This window comes from Convolutriloba macropyga, chromosome 7 (genome assembly GCF_964194025.1).
Source record: "Convolutriloba macropyga chromosome 7, txConMacr16.3, whole genome shotgun sequence".
Lineage (NCBI taxonomy): Eukaryota > Metazoa > Xenacoelomorpha > Acoela > Convolutidae > Convolutriloba > Convolutriloba macropyga.
This window is the reverse complement of record NC_134474.1, coordinates 41,427,879-41,449,319: the sequence shown is the minus strand read 5'-3', so window position 1 is coordinate 41,449,319 and position 21,441 is coordinate 41,427,879. Positions and strand designations below refer to the sequence as shown.

The 21,441-nt window shown below is 35.7% G+C and overlaps 1 protein-coding gene across 1 annotated transcript; it reads left to right on the top strand.

Annotated features, from left to right (window-relative positions):
- Nucleotides 1–7,395: 7,395 nt before the first annotated feature.
- On the top strand, nucleotides 7,396–20,366 carry LOC142342289 (uncharacterized). The gene is made up of 4 exons (XM_075393574.1): nucleotides 7,396–8,028; nucleotides 13,016–14,130; nucleotides 18,431–18,602; nucleotides 19,209–20,366. The coding sequence occupies exons 1-4, from the start codon at nucleotides 7,828–7,830 to the stop codon at nucleotides 20,250–20,252; spliced, it is 2,532 nt and encodes an 843-aa protein (XP_075249689.1). The 5' UTR covers nucleotides 7,396–7,827; the 3' UTR covers nucleotides 20,253–20,366.
- The last annotated feature ends 1,075 nt before the right edge of the window (nucleotides 20,367–21,441 follow it).

The window sequence follows — 21,441 nt, the reverse complement described above, 5'->3', positions numbered from 1 at the left end:
AGGCAAGTTTGACCTCCAAGGACTCCATCCTGAAAAAAGTTAGAGACTGTATCAATACAGATAACGAAGAACGGTGTAGGCAAATCAGTCCGTCCGTCCACAGCTATTGGAAGGATTTGCATGTTAAGAATGGATGTGTATGCGTTGATGACAGAATCGCCATCCCAAATTCAATCAAAGCAGCATACATTAAGGCGATTCATGCTACACACCCTGGGAGCTGGGGGATGACAGACATGGCAGTGCACGCATGGTAGCCGTACATGCAGAGATCTACTATCAAAGACGGCCAAGTGCAACCCTGCTTAAAGAGCGATAAAAACTTTGTTTCTCATTCCATCTAACAAATTGGCACCATTAAGGTTATGTAAAGTAACTAATGAAGAAATTCATCTAGATTATGGTGGACCAATTTATAACGAAAAAGAACAAGAAGTTTCTAACATGTATAGATCGTTTTTCTAAATTCCCAACAGCAGAAGTTGTTGGCGCCAGTTCAAATCAGCTACAAAAGCCATCAGACAGCAAGAAATAACGTTTGAATCGAAAAAAACTTGAAATTTGTCAAAACTCAAAAATGGTCAAAACTGAAAAATTTTACAAGTTGGGACCGAAAATCTGTAACCCCCCCAGTTTTGGGAGGCGAAACCCTAGCAATCCGTGTTTATGGCACAAGTTTAGGTTTACCTCTAAGGTACTCATGGACCCAACGAACGTTATTGCATCAGACCCACAAGTGTGGCTATTAGCACTTAAATGGTGCAAAATTGGCATTTTTCGATATTTTGTTATTTATTGTTAAATTTCTTAAGTTGTTTATTTTATTATACTTTAGATGATCATTAAAGGTCAATTACCGTACATTCGAGGCATCTAGAGCCACGTATTAACCATCCGTGCTTATGTCAACAAAAGTAAATATTGCAGTAGTTTGACATTTACTATGTAAACAATGACCTAAATCATTTTCTTGATTAACCAATCAGAAACAAGTAGCGATGATGTTATACATGATATCTAACTTATTATTTACTTTAACTCAATTGTTTGAATAGTGAAACCATATTGTATTTAGAACCATTAGAAACTGTTATACAGAGCAGTTGGCTCTCAGATAGACTAAAATTTGGTTCTTTAACAACTTTAGTCTTTTTTTGCTAAGTTTTGCTAGATCTTAAGATCTTGCGAGTTTTAAGTTAGTTAAGCTTACGTAACGAGAAGTTAGCAACAATACTAGCTACTGGCTGAAGCCTAAAAAACTTCAGTTCGAGATTGAACATAGACAATCACTAAGGATTTTCTTAACTTCAATCACAAATTAAAGTTACAGTCCTTTAATACAACCGAGCGACTGATAGTTTCCACGAAATTGTTAGTCAAACCGAACGGAGTGAAGAACCAGGCCGGCGTAAAACTCGAGAACCAGGCCGTGAAGATTAGGTTACGCTGAGATTCTTGAACAGCCGCAACAGAATTGTTTGGTAGAGAGAACGCACAGAATCGTTTGAAGTTTCTTCAAGACTACGTATTCTTGCATAGAATTCCACAAGCTGCCATGCTCAACATTACGATTAGTTCATGCAACGTGTCAATTTGATCCGCAAATTAAAGTATTTTGTAGACACAATGATATAGAGCTAAATGAAGCTCCAATTCACGATCACAGAGCAATTGGTTTAGTGGACAGGCTAATACAAACAATCAAAAGTCGTTTAGTCTGTATTAAAACTGCGGTGGAAGACAATTTTAACTTAAAGGCTTCAGTCAATTCAACCATTTACCAACTACGAATATGCCATCAATAACAATTAATCTTTCACCTTTTGAAGCTCATTTTGGACATAAAGCTAACACTCCCCTTAGTAACATATCAACTGAACTAAATCAAAATAATTTAAGATATGAGCCTATTTTAGAGAAATATATAGATCCTGCAACAGTAAGCTGGGACGAACTAATCCCAGAAGACAGATGGGAGGACGGCAACAGGAGTTATGTAGATCTTGAGAGCCAAAGAAACACATTGAGCCAAAGCGCAAGAAACAGATGTAACGACAACTTCAACAAGGAAAAACCAAGAAAAAAACGAAAAACCGGCGCTCGAAGAAAAGACTGGATGGGCTCTGAGTTCTTGGCGCCGGGGTCCTCCGTCATAAAGACTGATGAATATGCATCGATGATAAAGGAGCCGGGAAAATAAAGGTTGCCATCCTAATTTGGTACCAAGGCAGAAAAACAGACTGATATAAAGGGTTATGCAGAAAGACGACCTAAAACACCCAACACGAAAAACTGCCGAATAACTAATAATTAAGCATGCAAGAGACGCAAAGAAGATTGAGGGGACAAAAAGATAAAGCATCGACACATTACTGACAACACCAGCTGCGTATCGTCAGAGCATTCAAATGTATCTCGTTCCTTGCGGGTACGCATTCCAACTATGCGCAAGAAACTGAACGTACCCGAACCGCCAATACAACTTGTTCAATCGACATCCGCATTTGCGCCGCAAATGACACTGACACAATCAACACCAGTAATTGCGGAGCAAATCATAAGAGAACCTCCACAACGCCCGAGACGTAAAACAACTACGAAAGCGACAGAATCTCAACAACCACCACAAAAACGCCACAGGACTTCCTCCTCAATTACGGACTCCTATGGTCTCAACACAAACATGCCCCTCAACTTTATCAGCCAGCAAAGCACCGTCGAGACAAAAACGCCGACAGATGCAGAAGCAAAAACAGTTAGAAAACAAATGAATAATCTCGACTATTCAGAAAAACGCAGCCCAAATCCCAGAGGTACAATCCTCGGATCTTCAAATTGGAACATGCTCACCGGATCAACCATATGCGACTCAGCTCTATGTTTCACCAATTTATGATTGACCCGAAACCAGTATGACAGTTAGAGAAGCAGAATGTAAGACAGATTCTAAATCAGACTAATTAAAACTCATTGAAACACATTATTATACAATTTACAATAACCAACAACTGTGTTACTAATCTTCTGATATAAACAATACTGTGTCTTGTTTATTTTTGTTGACGGCGAAATGTAATTTACATGGAAAAATTGTACATTTCTTTTGTGGCGCTAATTCCGTAAAATTTCCTGATTTTTAAGTTAGATCATTTTTGGTTCGTTTCATTTCATTTGAAGATCAAATCTTAGTTGTTAACCATCCATTGAATTTAATTATATAATCTTTCGATTTGATGTCTGTGCACGGTGTCGGCTTCCTGTGGCTTACCGCCAATTTCCTATTTTATTTGATCAGTTCTTTAAATTGCATGATCAAATTGCTGATCAAATTTTGCTTTAATTTTAATTCATTCTTTTGTTAATCAATTCAATTTTAAAGTTGAATTCCTTTTTCGACTGGTTTCTGCTCAACTAATACGCTTAAATGGAATGGAACTCAAATTCTCATTCATTTGCTAAATGAATCACTACTCAAATTTTTATGCTCGCACTCGCGGAGTGAATAGAACTAAAGGTTGCCGCCGAATTAAAATAATTAATTCAAACAAATAAGTGCTATTTCGCATCGCCAAAACTATCATCTCTTTGGCACAATTAAAATTCGAATTTTGGCCAGCATTTCAACTAAACTATACAGAAAGCGATTTCTGTATGACATGGCGCAGTCAGCTCGCGAATCTCGAAAGACACCTCTGTCTATCGAACCCTTTTGGGAGAGAGAGACAACAGATCCACCAATAAGATGGGAAAAATGTAGAATTCAGGTTAAGTTGGCCATTCTGGCCGGAGAAAACATATCCCTAGACACTCTACTAGAGCCGAAACCAACCCGAGTTAGACTACCACTTGAGCCCACCCGCTAAATCAGGATATGTTTATTTGCCGATTTTTTGCAGATCAACCAGCAGCATCAGACGTTACCGTACATCCCCACTGCAAGCCATCTCACAAAAGTGGCAAGAGAGTGATTTTGCTCTATTTGCAGTTGGTGACAGAAATTAGTACCAATACTCCCAAAACTGCAATTATATACAGTGTTCTGCATACCGTTTACATTGGAAACTTTCGACAGATTTTCTCAAAGCGTTCGGGAAGCTTTGAAAAGAATTACAGTACTTGCAGAAAATCGAAGCCTCCAGCCTGCGTGCCTATAAGTAGCCTTCATCACACTAGCTCTGTCTATTTCAGTTTGTGCCGTGCGTTGCTCAGTTACAATGATAATTGCTGGAGATAATCGGATATGAACAGAAGCACCCTAACTTTTTGAGTAAGCACCCAAACAGATTGGAGTTATCGTTGTCACATAGAGAGGGGAAAACGACCCCAAAAATCTCTACTCCCCCAATGAGCGGGGAGATAGACAATGCGTTTTTTTTGCCTCAATGAATTTGTGCCACGCAACGAGAGCGACAAGGAATCTATCATTTAAACTCCTCAATGCAAGGAGAGATCATCGAATTTCACTGCCCATTCAAGTACCCAAAGAAAAAGGTGGCTCGGTAATGTGCGTTTGCTCATAATATTGCAACCCCGCTCATTCTAATTTTGACGTAATTGTCAACCAAATGAGAAGTTGGAATTAATTAAAAATTCACATACTGGTCGAAAACGATCGGTGTATGAGTAAAATAATCTCAAAATCAAACCTCTAACCGAATAATTTACGCCGAATACGAGGACCGTTGGGATTTTCCATTAATTTTGGGACCTGCTGGACCGTTGGGACCTGTAGGGCAAAAACACAAAATAAAACAAAGATCAATTACAGACAAAACTCAGTATCTTTATTTAAAAAAACGTTCAGTATTAAATTCAAATTAGTATCAGATAGAAGCTAAGCTAAGCAAAGCAAAGCAACTTGTACTTAAGTAAAAAGTAAAAAACAGAGGTGACTTGCCTTCAATGAGACTAGTCGATAACAAGAACAAAGGTGCAAGGCTCAAAAACCCACTGAATTTTGCAACCAAATACTTTCCGAAGTCATAACAACTATCATTTTTCTACTAAAAAGTTCTAAAGCAAGACAAAAACATCCCAACAAATTGCAAACACAAAGTTTTGAAGCCATCAAAAGCAAGAGTTATTGACTGAATATATTTCCTATGTCCAATTGAGCCTTATTTGAACAACCATTAGGGCCGGTTCCAAAAGTTGGTACATGAAATGACAACAAGAGGAGTCAAACTTATTGACCAGTTTCAAAAGATCAATGTTTTTTTTTATAAAAACTAAGTGCCAAAAAAATGAAAATGTTGTTTGAACTACAAATCTAGTAGAGATTACTGTTAGCTTCACAAGAGAGTAGATAGGAGCTAAAAAAACCTCTACACAGATTAATTTTTATTTCACTAGAGAAGATCTTTTTACCAATCAATAATGTAAATAAGCAAAAGTTGACAGAAAAAAGGCAAAAAGGGGTGGCAAAGATCTCAAAAATTCAATGAAAAATTTACAAGAGTTATTATCGAAGACAAGAGCCATAAGGTGTACACTGAAAATGTTATATTGTTTCTTTTATACCTCATAAGATAGTAATTGAGACCTTTGATGAATGAGAGTAAGTAAAAAACTACAGAAAGAACGAAATGCTGGCAAAACTTTTTTTTTAAATTACGAAAAAGCTTTTTCGGAGCCATAAAACCAAGAGCTTTACTCTTAAAATATAATTTTTTGCTTTGTGGGCCTCAATTGAACTAAAATCGGATCTACTGTTAATATAACTTCTAAAAGACAGCAGACTTTTCTGCAGTAGGAGTTAATTGGAATGAAAAAGTGTGGGGTTAATTGGGTTAAAAGTGTTTTTGAAAAAAAGCTCCCCAATACAGTTAGAAAAATTTTTTCATTGTAAAAATGGACGATGACCAAAACTGGTTTTGATATCACTGCTCGGCCACTAAATAGGGTAGTTGTTATTAATAGTTGTGTGATAGATAATTTCGCAAAACAAAACAAATTTCGAAAATGACGCATTTTTCATAAACCTCGATTTAAATTAGCCAAAAGCCGGCAAACTGTTAGTTCCAGAATTTTTTCGCAGTATTCGGAGTTTAAAATAGTCCTCCTCATCGGGGTACACAAAGCTTTTGCGAGCAGTTTTATCTTCTGTACTACTTTAAAAGTAGGAGAGAGTGGACTAAAGAAGCATATTTGTTGCTTTTTTCATAAAAAATAATAACTTTTCAAAAATTAAGGAACAATTTGATATTCTACGCTTGACAAGCTTTCTAATGACACCACTCAACTTTGTACTATGGAAATATTGATCGGCAATTTTGACTGAACAAAAAAAAGCAGTTGAGCATATAGTTCCTCTCCCCACTAAGGTGGGCTCGGAACAAAAATTTCAATAAAAGCGCTGTTAATCTGGGCATCTGATCGATGTTTAACTGTTCAGTGTTTAAATAAACCGCAATTGCAGCAAACTAAGATTCTCTGAATTTAAAATTTATTTCTAAAATTTGCAGAATTGGACATCTTCAGTCGTCACGGAATTGTACATATCAACGCGTTTATTAACTTCTGCAGGACGGACAACTTACCAGTAGGTTCTCTAGAAAAAAATAAATGAAAAAGAGCAAGTTTATAAATTCACAACCCAGAACTTTTTGATTTCTACATAATCAAGAAATTGTGCTCCTGAATTAACCGCGAGAGTTACAGGTAGCTTATCAGAGTTCTTCTCACATTTCTTGTTTGCGTCTGTCGACATAATTTGTCAATTGTGCTGCCGTGTTTGAAAGGGCACTAACCCAGTTTTCATCAGCATTTTGCAGTGAATCTATTATTAAGCTGTCATATTTTTAACCTAAAATTCATGGGAAAGCGCGATATCAGGCGCTCAAATAATTATTTCAACTGATTTTCAACATTATTGAGCGACGGCAAACTGTGCTTAATGCGTGCAATTTAATTTTGTCTAAATGCAGTTTCCTGTGCGTTGAAAAATAAGATCTTGATTTCTCAAAGCTGCAAATTAAGTAAAGAAAAAGCCAAGATGCAATAATGAACAAAATCCTGAAAACATGTGCCGAACTCATAAATGTGGCGCCTGTTTAAGTCTGGTTTTCAAAATTTTCTGATTAAGTGTTGATTCTATCTTAAAATCAAATGAGATGTGATCAAGTTAGATCTATCAAACAGGTTATGAATTATTTAAAAGAAAGCTGTAGCTAATTAATTGATAGGTTTCAGCTACGTAACAGTATGAAAAAAGTCGAAAGATCTATTTTTAACATCTGAATTATTAAAATGAATGCTGTAAAATTATTGGAGTGTCTTGTGTCCGGTGCAGATGAAAAATTGAAAAATGAAAGATTTCCATAGATTTTTCCATAATTAAAAATTAAACTTTAAAAAATTGATGCAAATTTTTTGGTATTCGCCAACGAACTGAAATAAGGTTTCATGCTTAGCTCGATGAATTAATCTGCACAATTAATATTTAACAATTAATCCCGTAAAAGTAGATCAAATTTTGCCAAATTGTATTTGTTATTGTTGCAAAAATTGTAGCCTCTTCACATATGTAGTTTTTCTATTACTAACCACCGCAAGTTGTTTATGTGCAATAGAGCGTATTCGGATCATGATTTTAATCAATTGAAATTCTTACAGTTAATTTATGCTCACCATTAAAAAAAGCGAGCTTTTGAGCTATTAGCTCTTGGTTCCTAAATATAGCAAGGTCTCATTAAACTTTTTGCTTGAATTTCGTACCAAAACCAATCAACTGAATTCAATTCATTTTTGCGTATTTGCTTGTATAAAATATAATTTGAGAACTTTAGAGAAAACTTTCGTTACCCATTAAATTAGCGTGACTGAAAAATGAAGTGCGGCAGTAGATGTGAAACATTGAAGATGTTTAATGAGAAGGTGCAATGGGCGGATGTGAAAACTATGCTGCTGTACTTGAGTGTCTTCATCACAATCATGTTCATGATGCTCTGTATCCTATCGGCCATCTTCTCATTCGTCGAATTGAAACACAAGCTGGATAACAAAGTCACCGAGTACAAGGCTGTTCAGGTGAGTCGCTGTCATAAAGCTAACTAAACTACAAAACATAGTCAGCATATTGCCGGAAAACAGCCACCGTGGACCCCACTGCCCGATGTTGTGGTTGAAACAATTAGGAAAAAATGAGGAAATATTTTCGAAAGCCACAGAGACAGTGAAAAGGACAATACAAACGACATTCATCAAAAAAACATTTATCAAAACAATTCCTACTAAAACATATGACAAAAAGGGGCATCAAAGTCATAGCATGCAGCTCAAACTTGATTCTTCAACGTCTATTGCACTGTCCATCAAAAGAAAGCATATATCAACTTAAATGAAAACACTTCCCGAGCCACGTAACAAAAGCAACTACAGCATCAGGCAACAACCGAAAATTCGACAAGTGTCGAAGACAACAAAATTATCCGAAATTAACCGACATCCATAAAAAGCTTGAATTATGACTCAATGGCGAGCAAATGAGACCTGTTATTAAGGAAACTAACATACCGAACAACGAACACAAAATTAAAAACGAGCAAATTCTCATATTTTTAATAAACAATTTGTGTTTAAATCATCAAAATTAGAAACGAATAGAAGTGACCAAATAGGGCCAATATAATTCATAAGAAAGTCAAGATACTTCAATTTAAAATGTGGAGGAACAATTAAAAAGAAGTACAGAAGTGGGACAAAATCCAAAAAAATACTCACGTTTTTTTTTAAAACAAGTATTGTCAAATTCGTTAAAACCATTAGTTTGAATTGAAATCATTAGATGAACTCAAGTTGGCCTAATTAGAGAGCCAATGATATCTATCATCAATCAGGCTCAGTGACAGAACAACGAAAACTACAAAAAGGTGCACAATGATAACTTTTAATAATAGTTTTTGGAAACAAGTCATGTCAATTTTGTTAAGACCGTTAGATAAGAACTGAATTCTTTAGAATAACTCCAATTTGCCTTATTACATAACCAATGAGATCTGTTATTAATGAAACTAACAGCCTAGCAACAAATACATTTCAAAACAAGCAAAATCTTGAAAAAGCTGAAATTTAAAACAGTTAGCTAAAATCGCGAAAACTAGTAATAATTAGAATTGATCGAATGGGCCTAACATGACTCATTTATATAGCAATAACAAATGTGATTAGTGAGACTAAGAGACAGAATACCACAAACAACTACCAAAACTGGCAAAATACAAAGTAGCTGGTACTTATTACAAATTGTTTCTAAGTCGTGAAAACTGTTATATATGAATAGAATCGATTAAATAAATAGATACAAAAATGATTTATTACAGGGACAAGATACTTGGTGTTAATAAGAACACGTACAGGAAGAATTAAATTTAAAAGTACAGAAGCAGAAAAAATTCAAAAAAAAACTATGTGTTTTATGAAAAGCAAAGTCAAGTTAGCTAAAAGCATTAGTTGAAAATGAAATCATTAGATAATTTCCAATGGACCTAATTAAAGAGCTAATAGTACCTATAATCATGAGACTGAGCAACAGAACAACAAAAAAGTTCAAAAAGAGGCAAATTTCAAAAAAGTATTTTTTTCTGAAAACAAGTCATCTCAAGTTTGTTAAGACTGTTAGATATGAATTAAAATCATTAGATGAAAGTTAAAATGCCTCATTAGAAAAGCCAATGAGATTGATTACTTAGAAGGACAAAAACAATTATATTTCATTGATACAAATAGCGCCAAAGCTTTGAAAATCCTCAGTTGCCTTTGATGTATTTAGAAAATAGTAAATAAGCTTTTTAAGAACACACGTATCATTTTATGAGTATATGATCTGAAAAATACGAAACAAAACAGCAACCAATTTGCCGCTCGTGAAAAAAAATTACTCAACGAAAATCTTTAAATACCGATTTCTCACTTGACTTTAATAAAAGCAGTTTCAAAAAATTTCGAGCTATGAAACTATTCTTGTGTCGCTCGTCTTACTACTACAGCGTGAGTGAAATTACTTATCCAATTTAACTTATCATTGAGGAGCAAAGGTCAAAGAAGGGATGAACCAATCTTAAAAAAGGATGTTCTACCAACACAATTCTTTGAATTTCTCCAAGTTCTCTGAATTGTTAAAACATTGCAGAACAGGTCCTGATTCAAAATCTAAAAAAAATGATTATTTTAATGGCCTGGACATTATCTTTTTAAAGCAACATCAATCTCAGACACTCAACAAAGCGCCTGAACCTAGAGGCGCAAGATTGTAGAAAAAAGTATAAGGAACTAAAATTTTTGTCTTCCAAGATCTGATGTTCTGAGAATCACCAAAAACCAAAATTCGTGAAAAAAACAAATATACGCAATTCATTTTCAGAAAAGTAGACAATACAACAACTTTGTGCGAATTGATAACTGACAAACCAAAAAGTAGTCAAAAATTGACGAAATCGGAAAAACATTTTGGAATTCAAGGACGTCAAAGTATAAAATTAACAAACTGCGTGCCAAATGCCTTAACCAATTTATACAGTAAGTTTTTAGAGGTAATAAAATATCCCTTAGTTGTTCTAGAAATGAATTTGAAACAAGCGAACTACCATTAAAGGCAAGATTTACAAATTCACTTAACCATATCGAAAGAAAACCTTATCTGTTACAAAAGGTGTTAAAATTACAAAAAGTTAGAGCCAATCAATGACCAATCCTTCCGCACTAGAAAACCAATATGAACTGCTAATTTTGAAATGATAGGATATGGCGATAAAAAACGACAAAAACATGCAAGAGTGAAAAAAATCTGTTTTTTATTGAAAAGAATTTTCAAAATTATAAAATTAATGTCCTCATTCATTCAAATGTTTAGATTACTATATGTCAATGCGTGTGCAGCCAGCGAAACCTGTCACTATATGGACTAAATGTTAAGACAGTAGAAAACAACAAAAATTTACAAACACTCAAACTAAATTTTTGAAACGATTAGTTTAAAAGTCGCAGAAAGCGATAGCTTTGAATTGAAACAATTATTTCCATCAATCAAATCTTCATTAGCAATCGATGAGACTTGTCCTTAATTAAAAGATAAAAAACAGCATTAAGTACATTACAACCTGGCATAACTAATAATGCGCTTATAATGAATAGCATATACTTCATAGATAGCATTAGCTATCCAATCATTGAATTAGCTAAAACCTCGCTAGCTACAATTGAGACTAGTCATTGATGAAAAAGGAGACAAGATATCAAATAGATTTGCAAGAACTGGCCAAACTGGATAAATATCACCGTTATGATGGCAAAATGTTGATAAATTTTCCTTATAAAACAGTTAGTGTTGAAGTCATAGAGTTTAATTGTTTTGAAATTCAAAAATTAAATCAAGCAATTCAACTCTTCATTAGCAACCTTTGAGATACTGACGAGTCCTTGATGAGGTTAATTGACAAGATTACAAAAGAAGACATACTATCAAATTCAAAAATTCACCTATAATTGATAACAAATAATATAAAAGTCTTGAAAACCACTAGAGATGAACTCCGACCATTGAAAGATTAGTTTTTGCCTCGTTACAAACTGATGGTGCCTATCAATAATGATAACATGTGACAAGATAAAAGGAATATTAAAAATACGGGCAAACTCAAATTTTCACTTATTTTTATGACAACAAAGATCGTCATAGTCATAAAATGCATTAGCTGCCCCTTGAACGATTCAAGCAATTGAAAATAGGCGCAATTAGAACATATTTATCATATTAATTTCACCAAGGAGAAGCAATACTGAAAACAGGAGTGAGACTAACGCATGTGAAAATTGCCTCTCAAAAAACAGAAAGTTTGTTCAGACACCAAATGCTCACTCCACTTTAGGGATAGTTTGGAAAAAAAGCGCTTCAAACCTACTTTCTTATTTGTTTTCTTTACTATTCCTGCATGACTGAAAACGTCACTTTAATTTGATTTCTTATTGGCTTGAGTTACCGGAAAAAGAGTGAACAGATGTTCACTCTTTAAAATATGAAAGCGCACCAATACAACCCAAAACCTTTGGACAGCAAAAAAGAAGAGCGCCTAAAAATGACCGTTAAGAGGCTGACGTGGCTATGAAAAAATACAACTTTCGATGCGGCGCAGGTTGTGAAGTGGGGTCAAAGCTGGCCCAACTCTGGTGAAAAATGGAGTAGTACAGGATTCGAATCAGTTGCTCTTACTTGTTGCCCTAGTGTGATCATTAAACCAATTGGTCGTAAGCTCTATTACTTCGGGTATCCCCTATAACCCATTCGCTTCTTTTGTCTTGTTCCTCAAGGCTTCATTTCTTTACCCAAGTGGGTATAAGTTGAACAAGTAAGAGCTTCCTGTCACACTTATCTTCGCACAGTTTACAGTGGGGTTTCTCTCTGAACCTTCTAACATGAAAGTTCGCTCAATTATGACCCTAGTTTTCCTCCTAGTTTTCAATTTAATGCTTCTACTCCTCCAACTCCGTCCACCATCTTCCTCCCCTCTTTCTTTCAAAACATGTGGAAACGTGAAAGAAAAAATGAAATAGATATTTAATCTAAAGAGCTTTGATTTAATTTAACGTCGATTTTTCTATATGATGGGTTGAAAAAACGTAAAAATTGTCTGAAGAAAAGAGTGTGTCCCCAATTGCTGAAAAATATCGGAATTTGATTTTAAATGCTGGATTGGAATGGTAAGTTTGACAAGTCCATATAAGCTTGGTGGATAACTGTCCGATAGTCGAATAAATTCCGATTGGCGTATGATCAGCACGGCGCCATTGCGACACTAATATTTGTCAAATTTATATGTATAGCTGCAATATTTTTATTTTGGGTTTCCAATTTGTAATTTATTTGACCGTTTACCTACCAGTTCTTAAAGCTGATGCAAAGATAGTTGGGTCAAATTATTAATGGCTCTGTAACTAATGGCTCGAGCCATGAGTAAAAAATTTCTGTAGCGGGAATTTGTGGGAAATATTTGAAAAAACAACTACTTATTGCATGTTCTAGGTCCCGAAATACGACCCACCGGCCATCTTGCTTCTAGCCAATGGACTGTACACATACGAGTGCATTACTAGTTCCTTCCGAGTGGATCCGAAGGCAGTCGACAGTGACTTTCCCGACTTCGATCCCGAGGACAAACGAAGTCGTATTTCGGCGTCCTGTGGCGACCAATACTTCCAGTTTGCAATAACCCTGGATGACTTGATACACAATGCAGACATATTGGAGGAACTGCCGACGTGGTTGAAGAAAAACTTGATGACCACTTTGGACGTGAGTGCATGCGAGGAGGAAGAAGAAAGTAAGAAACGAGTCCGTCGATACTTGAAACCACTTTCAGAGCCGGAGCCTAGCGGTATTGTGGTATCTGGCCGGGAAAATCATAGGAACAAAGCAAATGAACTGGCTGCGAACGAGATCAGTGAAAGAGACGGAGACCTGTCAATCCAGAATGATCACCCAAGAGTTAAACGCGAAGTATATCGAACGGGATTTTCACATGCTAGCATGGAAGTTCATCATTCCGGTTTGGAAAACTTCAAGAAGGCAGGTTGGGATCGGTATCAAGGAGACCGAAGAATGAAGCGAGACGCCGTTGATGACCCCGATAGATGTGACGGATCCTGTTCATTCATCTGGGAATGTTCCAACAACCCCACTCTCTGTAAAGATGCCGGATACTTCTCGCAATGCTGGGATTCTTGGCATCCTTTGAGCCAAAACGAGCCTTGTGCCACTTTCCACCAATGTATTGGAGGTCCTGTAGTTTTGCCAAGTTTTTGCTCTGATTATGTATGGTGCATGCGTCCGGAGAACTACAGAGAACCATCGCGATGCTTTGAAGTCGTGGAGTGCTTCAGAAATGCTTCCCGGGTAGGAAAATGTTACGATATCTTCCAGTGTATGGAAGACCAAATTCAGCCCAAATGTGATTATATAACAACGAAAGCTCCCCTGCAGATTACTGGCGATCAAGTGGCGGCCAGCTGTGGCGCATATGCAGATATTATGGCTGAAGAGCCTTCTCTGGCTAATTTGAATAACAAGCCGCTGGCTCTGCTCATTTTCAAGGGACCTGAAGACTACTCCGAAAAAGATTTTCTCTTCTTCTCGTCCAGGTAAGCACAATTTGGTATGCCAAACGAGGTCAATTTTTTTGCGCGCCGGTAAGTCTAAATAACTTGATTATAACTACTACATAATCTATTTTACTTGTGGGAAAATTGGAAGCTCGACTTCTGTAAGTAGACTAGATACCAGTCCACTGTGATCATCTGGCTGGTTCGTCTGTTAAAATATATCTTTTTAGGACTCGAAGAGGAGTAATTGTGATCGATTTTTTTTAATTGATGACTTCTATTTTTGGAGGATGTGTTTTAGAAGAGGTCAAATGCAGCATGCGAAGAGAAGTGTTTAGGTCAACCTGCTGAACAAGAGTCAAATAGAGCGAGCGAGAATTTAGAGTGGTTTTTATTCATTCAATAATCTGAGAGACTGCAAGAAAAGTATGTATGAAGAAATTTTTGCTAAGCGAGCGATTTTTTTGATCATGTGCGTGAGGCTTTTTTAGTATCAAGCAGTTTAACAAAAGCTGTTTTTTAGTATCAACTCAATTTTATTGAATAAAGGTGCTTGTATCAATTATCCAAACCAGTATTAATGTGTTTCGAAACAGCTTGACCATCTGACAAAAAATATTAGACTTTTCCTGGTTTTTCTGTCAGGAATCTTATTTTTCCCGGAAGAACCCGGAAGACGGGAAATGTGGGATCTTGCTCTATCTTTGGCACATTTTAAATTTCCCGTTAATTTTTCCCGTAAGATTGCCATATCATCCTCGTGAATTTAACGGATCGTAGCGGGAAAATCCCGGGTCTATTGTACTCGTCCTGTTGGATTTTTTTAGCAGTTTTTATTGCTTTTTATTGCACCTGTGGAGTTTGCTGGTTGAAATTGGTTGTTTAAGTGGTTTAGATTAATTTTCCATGTGCCGAATTTCACTTTTGAGTTTTTGAAATAAAAATGTGGTAATTTTAATCAAATTTTGGCCTGTTTTTCTCTGTTTATTAAGTGTACTGTCTATTTGCTGAATTAAAGTTTTCTTGTTGTGGTTTTTTGTGTTAACTATTTCATTCAGAGCTTTTTTTTATAGGTACTGCTACTAAGAGCTGAAACTTCAAGGCAATTACAAGGCAGTTTTTAACTGAAACAATTCTTATAAATTTGTAATACCTTTCCGCTTTTTTGTTGTTTCCCCTCTTTTGCTTATTTACTAGCGTTTTTCTTACTGGCATTGGATATTTGCGAATGATCGGAAGAATAATGGTCAAAACGTTTCCATAATAATTATCGGGAAGTATCGTTTTCTATTTCTAGCGGATTTTGTTAATTTTTTATTTGATTACCTTTTCTCCTGGTTTTTCTGTATGTTCCGTTTCTGTTCTTTTTTCTATTATTAGATGGCACTCCGTTACTGGTTGGTGACTATCTCCATTGACAGTTGATTTGCCCATAGTTGTTTTGGAATCGAAGCTTGTGAGTAAATTCTCTCTTTCTCTTACTTTTTTTCTGTTACTTTTTCTCTGTTAACGTTTCAATAGTAAATAGAGTAGTAGGTTCATTTTATTTGTTGAGTGCTTAGCTGGAGCCCCAAATGAATGTATATTTTAGTCTATGTTTCTTTTAGGATATGTTCACGCTTTTTACTACTTATTCACGTCAATGTCAAGACAAATTTGGTCGGTGATTTTAATCACGCTGAAATAGTGAAGGAAGCGAAAATCTAGTTGGTATGAGATGTGATTTCTTGTCAAGTTAGCTTTAAAGTAGAGTGAACAATTGGTGCTCGATCAATTTTTTAGTTTTTCAGTGGAAAAATTTTTCCAGTGCGTCCATTTGACTTTTGTTTTCAGTGTTTCTTCTCTTGAATGGTATTAAACTGATACCTATGTGTTCTAATTACGCTTATTTGCAATTGCATTAATTCTTCAAGGGGCAGCTATAGCTTTTTCCTACTTACAGTTTAGTGTTTCAGACTAGTTGTTCAGACTTTGAGACTTCCTTATTGTTCTGAGTCCGTACCTAGTGGTTTTCTTAAGTTTGACACTATTTGTTCTCAATAATTGTTGGTGAGTTTTTGAGTTTTTTGTGTATTTGTTGAACTTTTCTGCATTATCTTTTTATCGCCTGAGGGACAAGTCTCGCCTGAAGTTTTCTTATACAAGTTAAACTGCTTTAGTTTTTTAGTTCAACGCTGTTGATTTCTTTGACTTTGACACTAATTGTTTTCAAGAAATATTGTCGATTTTTTTTTTCAATTTTTGCGACTTTTTATTGTTGCTCTGTTGTTTTATCTCTTAGTATATCAATGACAGGTTTCATAAATCGCTAAAGATGCTTATATCAATCTTCTCAATTGCCTCAGATTAGAGCTATTGGTTTCTATGAACTGTATGTTTTTCTTTTTCAAACAATATTTATGAATTTTAAGTTCATGCAATTTTTTTGAGTTTGCCGGTGAACTTTATACTGTTAATGTTAAAACAATATCAGCCAGTTCTTTAGTTTTTGCGAAAATTAGCTTAATTTTGTTTGTTTTTGAATCCCTTTTATGACTTGTTTCATTGGTTGCTAATGAGAAAAAAGTGAATCGAATTTGACTCTTGATTTCATAGCGGTCGCTTTCATAATTTTAACATTTTTTTCAAAAAAAGAATCAAGTGAATTAATGATTCGCTTATATCAATCGCTTCAATTTTCTCAGGTCAGAGCTATTGGTTTCTATGAACTATGCGCTCTTCGTTTTCGAACTATATTTACAAATTTTATGTTAGTATGAATTTTTATTGATTTTTTGGAAAATTTTATACTGTTAATGTCTAAAACATTTTAAACAAGTTCTTAATTTTCTGCAAAAAAAAATATTTTTGTCGTCTTTTTTAGTCTCCTTTATGACTTGTTTCATTGGTTGCTAATGAGAGGAAAAATGAATCGAAATTGTGACTTGATTTCATAGCAGTCGCTTTTATGATTTAGACAAAATTAAAGTTGATTTTTTCATCTTACATATTTTGTTTTTTGCTTGCGGTCTTGTCACTCAATTTCAAAGAAAAAGTTATCATTAGTTTTGTAGTGTGTTGTGGTTTTGGTCAATTTTCTTTGTTAGTTTTCGAAATGTTTAAGTGAAATTTTGTGTCTTGCCGTCATTTTAGTTCTTTTCCTCTTTTCAGCCCTTAAAATTGCTTAAATATATTTCACGGCTTCTGAAGTTTTATGGTTTGTTGTGATTAAGGATTCTGTTTTTTTCATCTATTTCAATTTCAATAGTTTTGCATCTTTTTTGCTTTGTCTATCGTTGTTTCCCACTAGATTGCAGCATTGTGTACCCATTCTAAAGATGCGTAGGGTCAATATTTACAAAAAGTGAAACCATTTTCAGTATTGCTTATTATTAGAGCGTATTCTAAAGGTTTTTCAAAACAGTAGATCTTGGAAAGTCAAAGTTTTAATTTTTTCTAGATTTTTGGTTTATATTTTTGCATAAAAGGGCATGGCGTTTTGTCTGTTTTAGTCCGATATTCTGTTAACATTTTAAGTGTAAGGTCATTAGTTGAATCAATTCCTTGGATTTTAGTTCAGGACATGTCCTGCTATTTTCTCTTTTGTCGTCAAAATTTTTGTTACGAACAAATGAGACTTCACAATCTCTTCAAATCTGCTTTTTGTTTTTTGCTCAAGCAATTTCAACTGAATTGCGTGCATGACGTCTCTTTTCACTCTTAGTGGAGGGAGTTTATTTGTTCATTCGTGTGATTAAGTTTTTGGTCACAAGTGACTTACCTCACTCTCAAATGGACTCTTTTACTCTAATTCAAAGAGATAAGAGATGTGTGACACTGTAATTGAAAGTTATTTGAAAGTGGTTAATGGAAGCAGCAATAAGTTAGTCAGGTTCTTAATCAAAACTCAACATCTCCGCATTTAATGAAAAGAGGGTTCTTTTTCGGTCTATTTCTTTTAATATTATTTGAGATTGCAGGTCTACGAAGCTACTGCCTTCTATTTTCTGGCAATCTGCCAGCTATGTTTATTTTACTAGACGATTTGTGCTGCAGTTCATCAAGTCAATATCGAAAAATTGAATTCAATTTAAGTATTTAAAAAATTGTTTACAGCCGTTAAGTGATGACGAAGCGAAGATCTTTAGGTTCTATTATTGAAGCTGTTCTGACACAAAGGGTGGTGGTGCCTTAATGCGTGTCTCATTTTGTTGCCAGATTGTCAATGAAAAGCGAGGATGATCTTGAAAAACATTTGCGATCATCCTGAAAATTGCTATTTTTTCGTAGTCTGTCAAAGTGAAAAGCAGACGGTCTGAATTGTTTGCCCTCAAATACGAATATGGTAACCTTTGTCTAGGATGGAGGGTAAAGACCAGGGTGCGTGGGTGGCAGTACACACGGACTACAATGAGGTGATGGAATGGGCCAACAGCACCTCCAACTTGAGATTCCTCCTCAAAATCATCACCCAACTCAAATGGCAACTCAACCTCAGACTCAAGAGGAGCTTCAATCTCATCACATCACAGGTTAAAAAACTATCTAATACCATCTAATAAAATGTCTGCATTTTATTTTTTTCATCCTATGTCTTTTGTTAAGATCACGTGGAAATCAATTAAAGTGAGGAATTAAACGAGACAAAACGCGCATGGTTTTAATAATTTACAGTATCGATTAATTATCCAATTCTGTAAATTCTGCACTGCAAAGTATTCATTGCTTACTTTACCTTTCGGAGTCTTCTTTCGAGATTCTGTAAAAATCGATCAAGAGGTATTCTTGCTAGAAAGTAAACGAGGTGATTGTCAGCGATCAATGTTGTTTCCAGAAAGAATAGCTCATTTTCCTCATCTGTTCGGTACAGCGATTTTTAAAGGGGCTACTTGCCCCTCTATTGATCTATATAAACACAATCATCTATGTGAAAAGAGGCAAATTTTTGCATAGCATTACCGAAAGCAAAAAAATTGTTAATAAAAAATCGTGAATAAATTGTTAATAAAAAATCGTGAATAAAAAATTGTGAATAGAAACTGAGCACAAACTTCGATTGAGAGCAAATGCGTGATATAGTTAAATCTGATCAAAGTAAACAAAAGTCAGTTGTCTTAACACCCTCTTTGCATTTTCAGATAATCAGAGACGAAGGAATAAAGCAGAGCTCGTCAATTCGAGCGGAGACGACAATTTCCAAAATCAACGAATCAGACCCAGGAACTTTTGACTACAGACCTGTGGAAATGCTTTTCCAGTGGAAAGATGGGTACATCGTTGAAGGCGATCGGTTCATTTCTGTCACTGTTTGGGACGCTTTTGCAGTCGTTGCTTCCATTCTTCTGATGTTAGATCGTGCATACACGACTTGGGGTCGGGTCGTGAACAAAGTCGTGAAAACTAAGTCCGAAATGCACAAGCAGCGATACAGTCCCGATTCGGCCGAGTACAAATTGCTTAAAACCATCGAAGAACGATGTACTAATCTTTTCACAAGCCTGGTTGCCTTGTCTAAAATGCGCCGAGTTGAAATCAGACTCAAGAGACTTGACCATAAAAGGAAGTTGGAAGAAGAGCGAATAAAAGTTCAAGTTGAAGCAATCGTGAACAAAATCCGAAAAAAACTCGCTGTCAGAAATGGTCGAGTAAGTCAAGATTTGTTGAACTACAACGAGAAACGAATTCTGGAATGGAAGGCATATCGCAAAATGCTCAGAGTTGCAATTGCAGATGAAGAACTGAATCGGAAAGAGATGAGCAAACGTGATGCAGAGCGCCTTCGCCGACTTGAAGAAGCTTTGATGGGCATGGAAACTCCTGATTTTATCGAACCCAAAAAACAGGAGAAACGACAATCAATTCAATCGACAATTTCCAACGACGAAAGTGACGCGTCCAGTGACATAGAATGGAGTGACAATGAAGGCGAAAAGGAGAAGGCGGTTGTTATGAAACATGCAGAGTTCCAACAAGAGTTACGTAAGAAGAGAAAGAAGTTCATAAATATCCAGTTCAACATGCCAGGTGCGCAAATTGACGATGCCCAGATGATTGGGGCGCATATTGGAATGAAAGGAGATCAATTAGATACCGGACCCTGGCTGATGAACCAGCCGGCCAAAAAGTCAGCCACAAACGCTCCAAAACCCGCTCAATGGATGTCAACAGCTTTCGAATCTTAATGAACAGGCAAATTCAGATTAAACTTTTCAGACTGACGGAACTATACCATTCCTGTTTGTTGAGTTTGTCTCGTGACATTAACTTTATTGTGACATTTCAAGCTCTTATAATTTCGTTTTTCAGAAGTAATTACAATAATCAGTTGGCAAATAAAACGTAGGTAAACTAATTATATGAATGCCATTAAAGTTCTGCCTCAACAATGTTTGACGTAAAATCTTCCTAAAAGAATGCTCTCAAACGAAGTTTGTTTCAATTATATTAGTCCCGCGGTCTTTTTATGCAATTTTTCGCTTGACTATTTTTTTTTTGAAGATTTTGATTTTTTGACCGCAACAACGGGATAAGCAGGTAGCGCACAGAGGGCATCAAGTATATGTTATCACATGAATCTTAGCGGCCCGAGGGGGCTAAGATTCATGTGCTAACTTATTTAGAGAACCTAACGGTACGAAGTAAACATTAATTTAGAGAACCAAAGTGTAAACTTTAATTGAAAATGAAATTAAGAGTACAGTTTTGAAAATTATTAAACGAGAAGTTTTTGTCAATTTTTCTAATATTTTTCCTGTTTTTCAGCTATTTCAATCATTTTCTGATCCAATTCGTCATCGCTATCGAAATCGTTGCTATCATGAAACCTATTGAAAGTTGTGAATAAGCCAAATGTTTCCGTTTCCAAGGCGAGGCAAGTGCTTTCGTTTCAGGTTTTGATGGGGAATGTCAAAAGTAATAGTGGGTTTGGCCTCACCTCCAAAAATTATGTTTGCTTACTGCGAGCGGGCCGCAAGTTAGGGCTGCAAAAATTAGCATTCGAATTTGCACGCGCTAATTGCTAATTGCACGTGCCTCCAAGTTTTAGCGACCGAAAAATTCGTTCCCTTGGTTCTCTAAGTTCTCTTGGAGCCTTACGGCTCACTAGTCAGTGAGCTAATAAGTATCTAAGGAAACTAATCACGAAAGCGGTTTAAAAGACATAAAGTCAAAGACGCTTGGAAAGACTGCAAAGATCATGTTTAAAATGGATTACTTGCCGTTCAGTTTTGTGTGACAAAGAATACGTTGAGAGCCTAATTCGAAGTCGTCTACTGCCAGTCAGTTATTTCCTAGTTCTTAACGACCTAATTCTGCTTAACAAGATTTTAGTGGGCTTAATTTCTATGAATGCTTCAAACCACCGGTCAATAA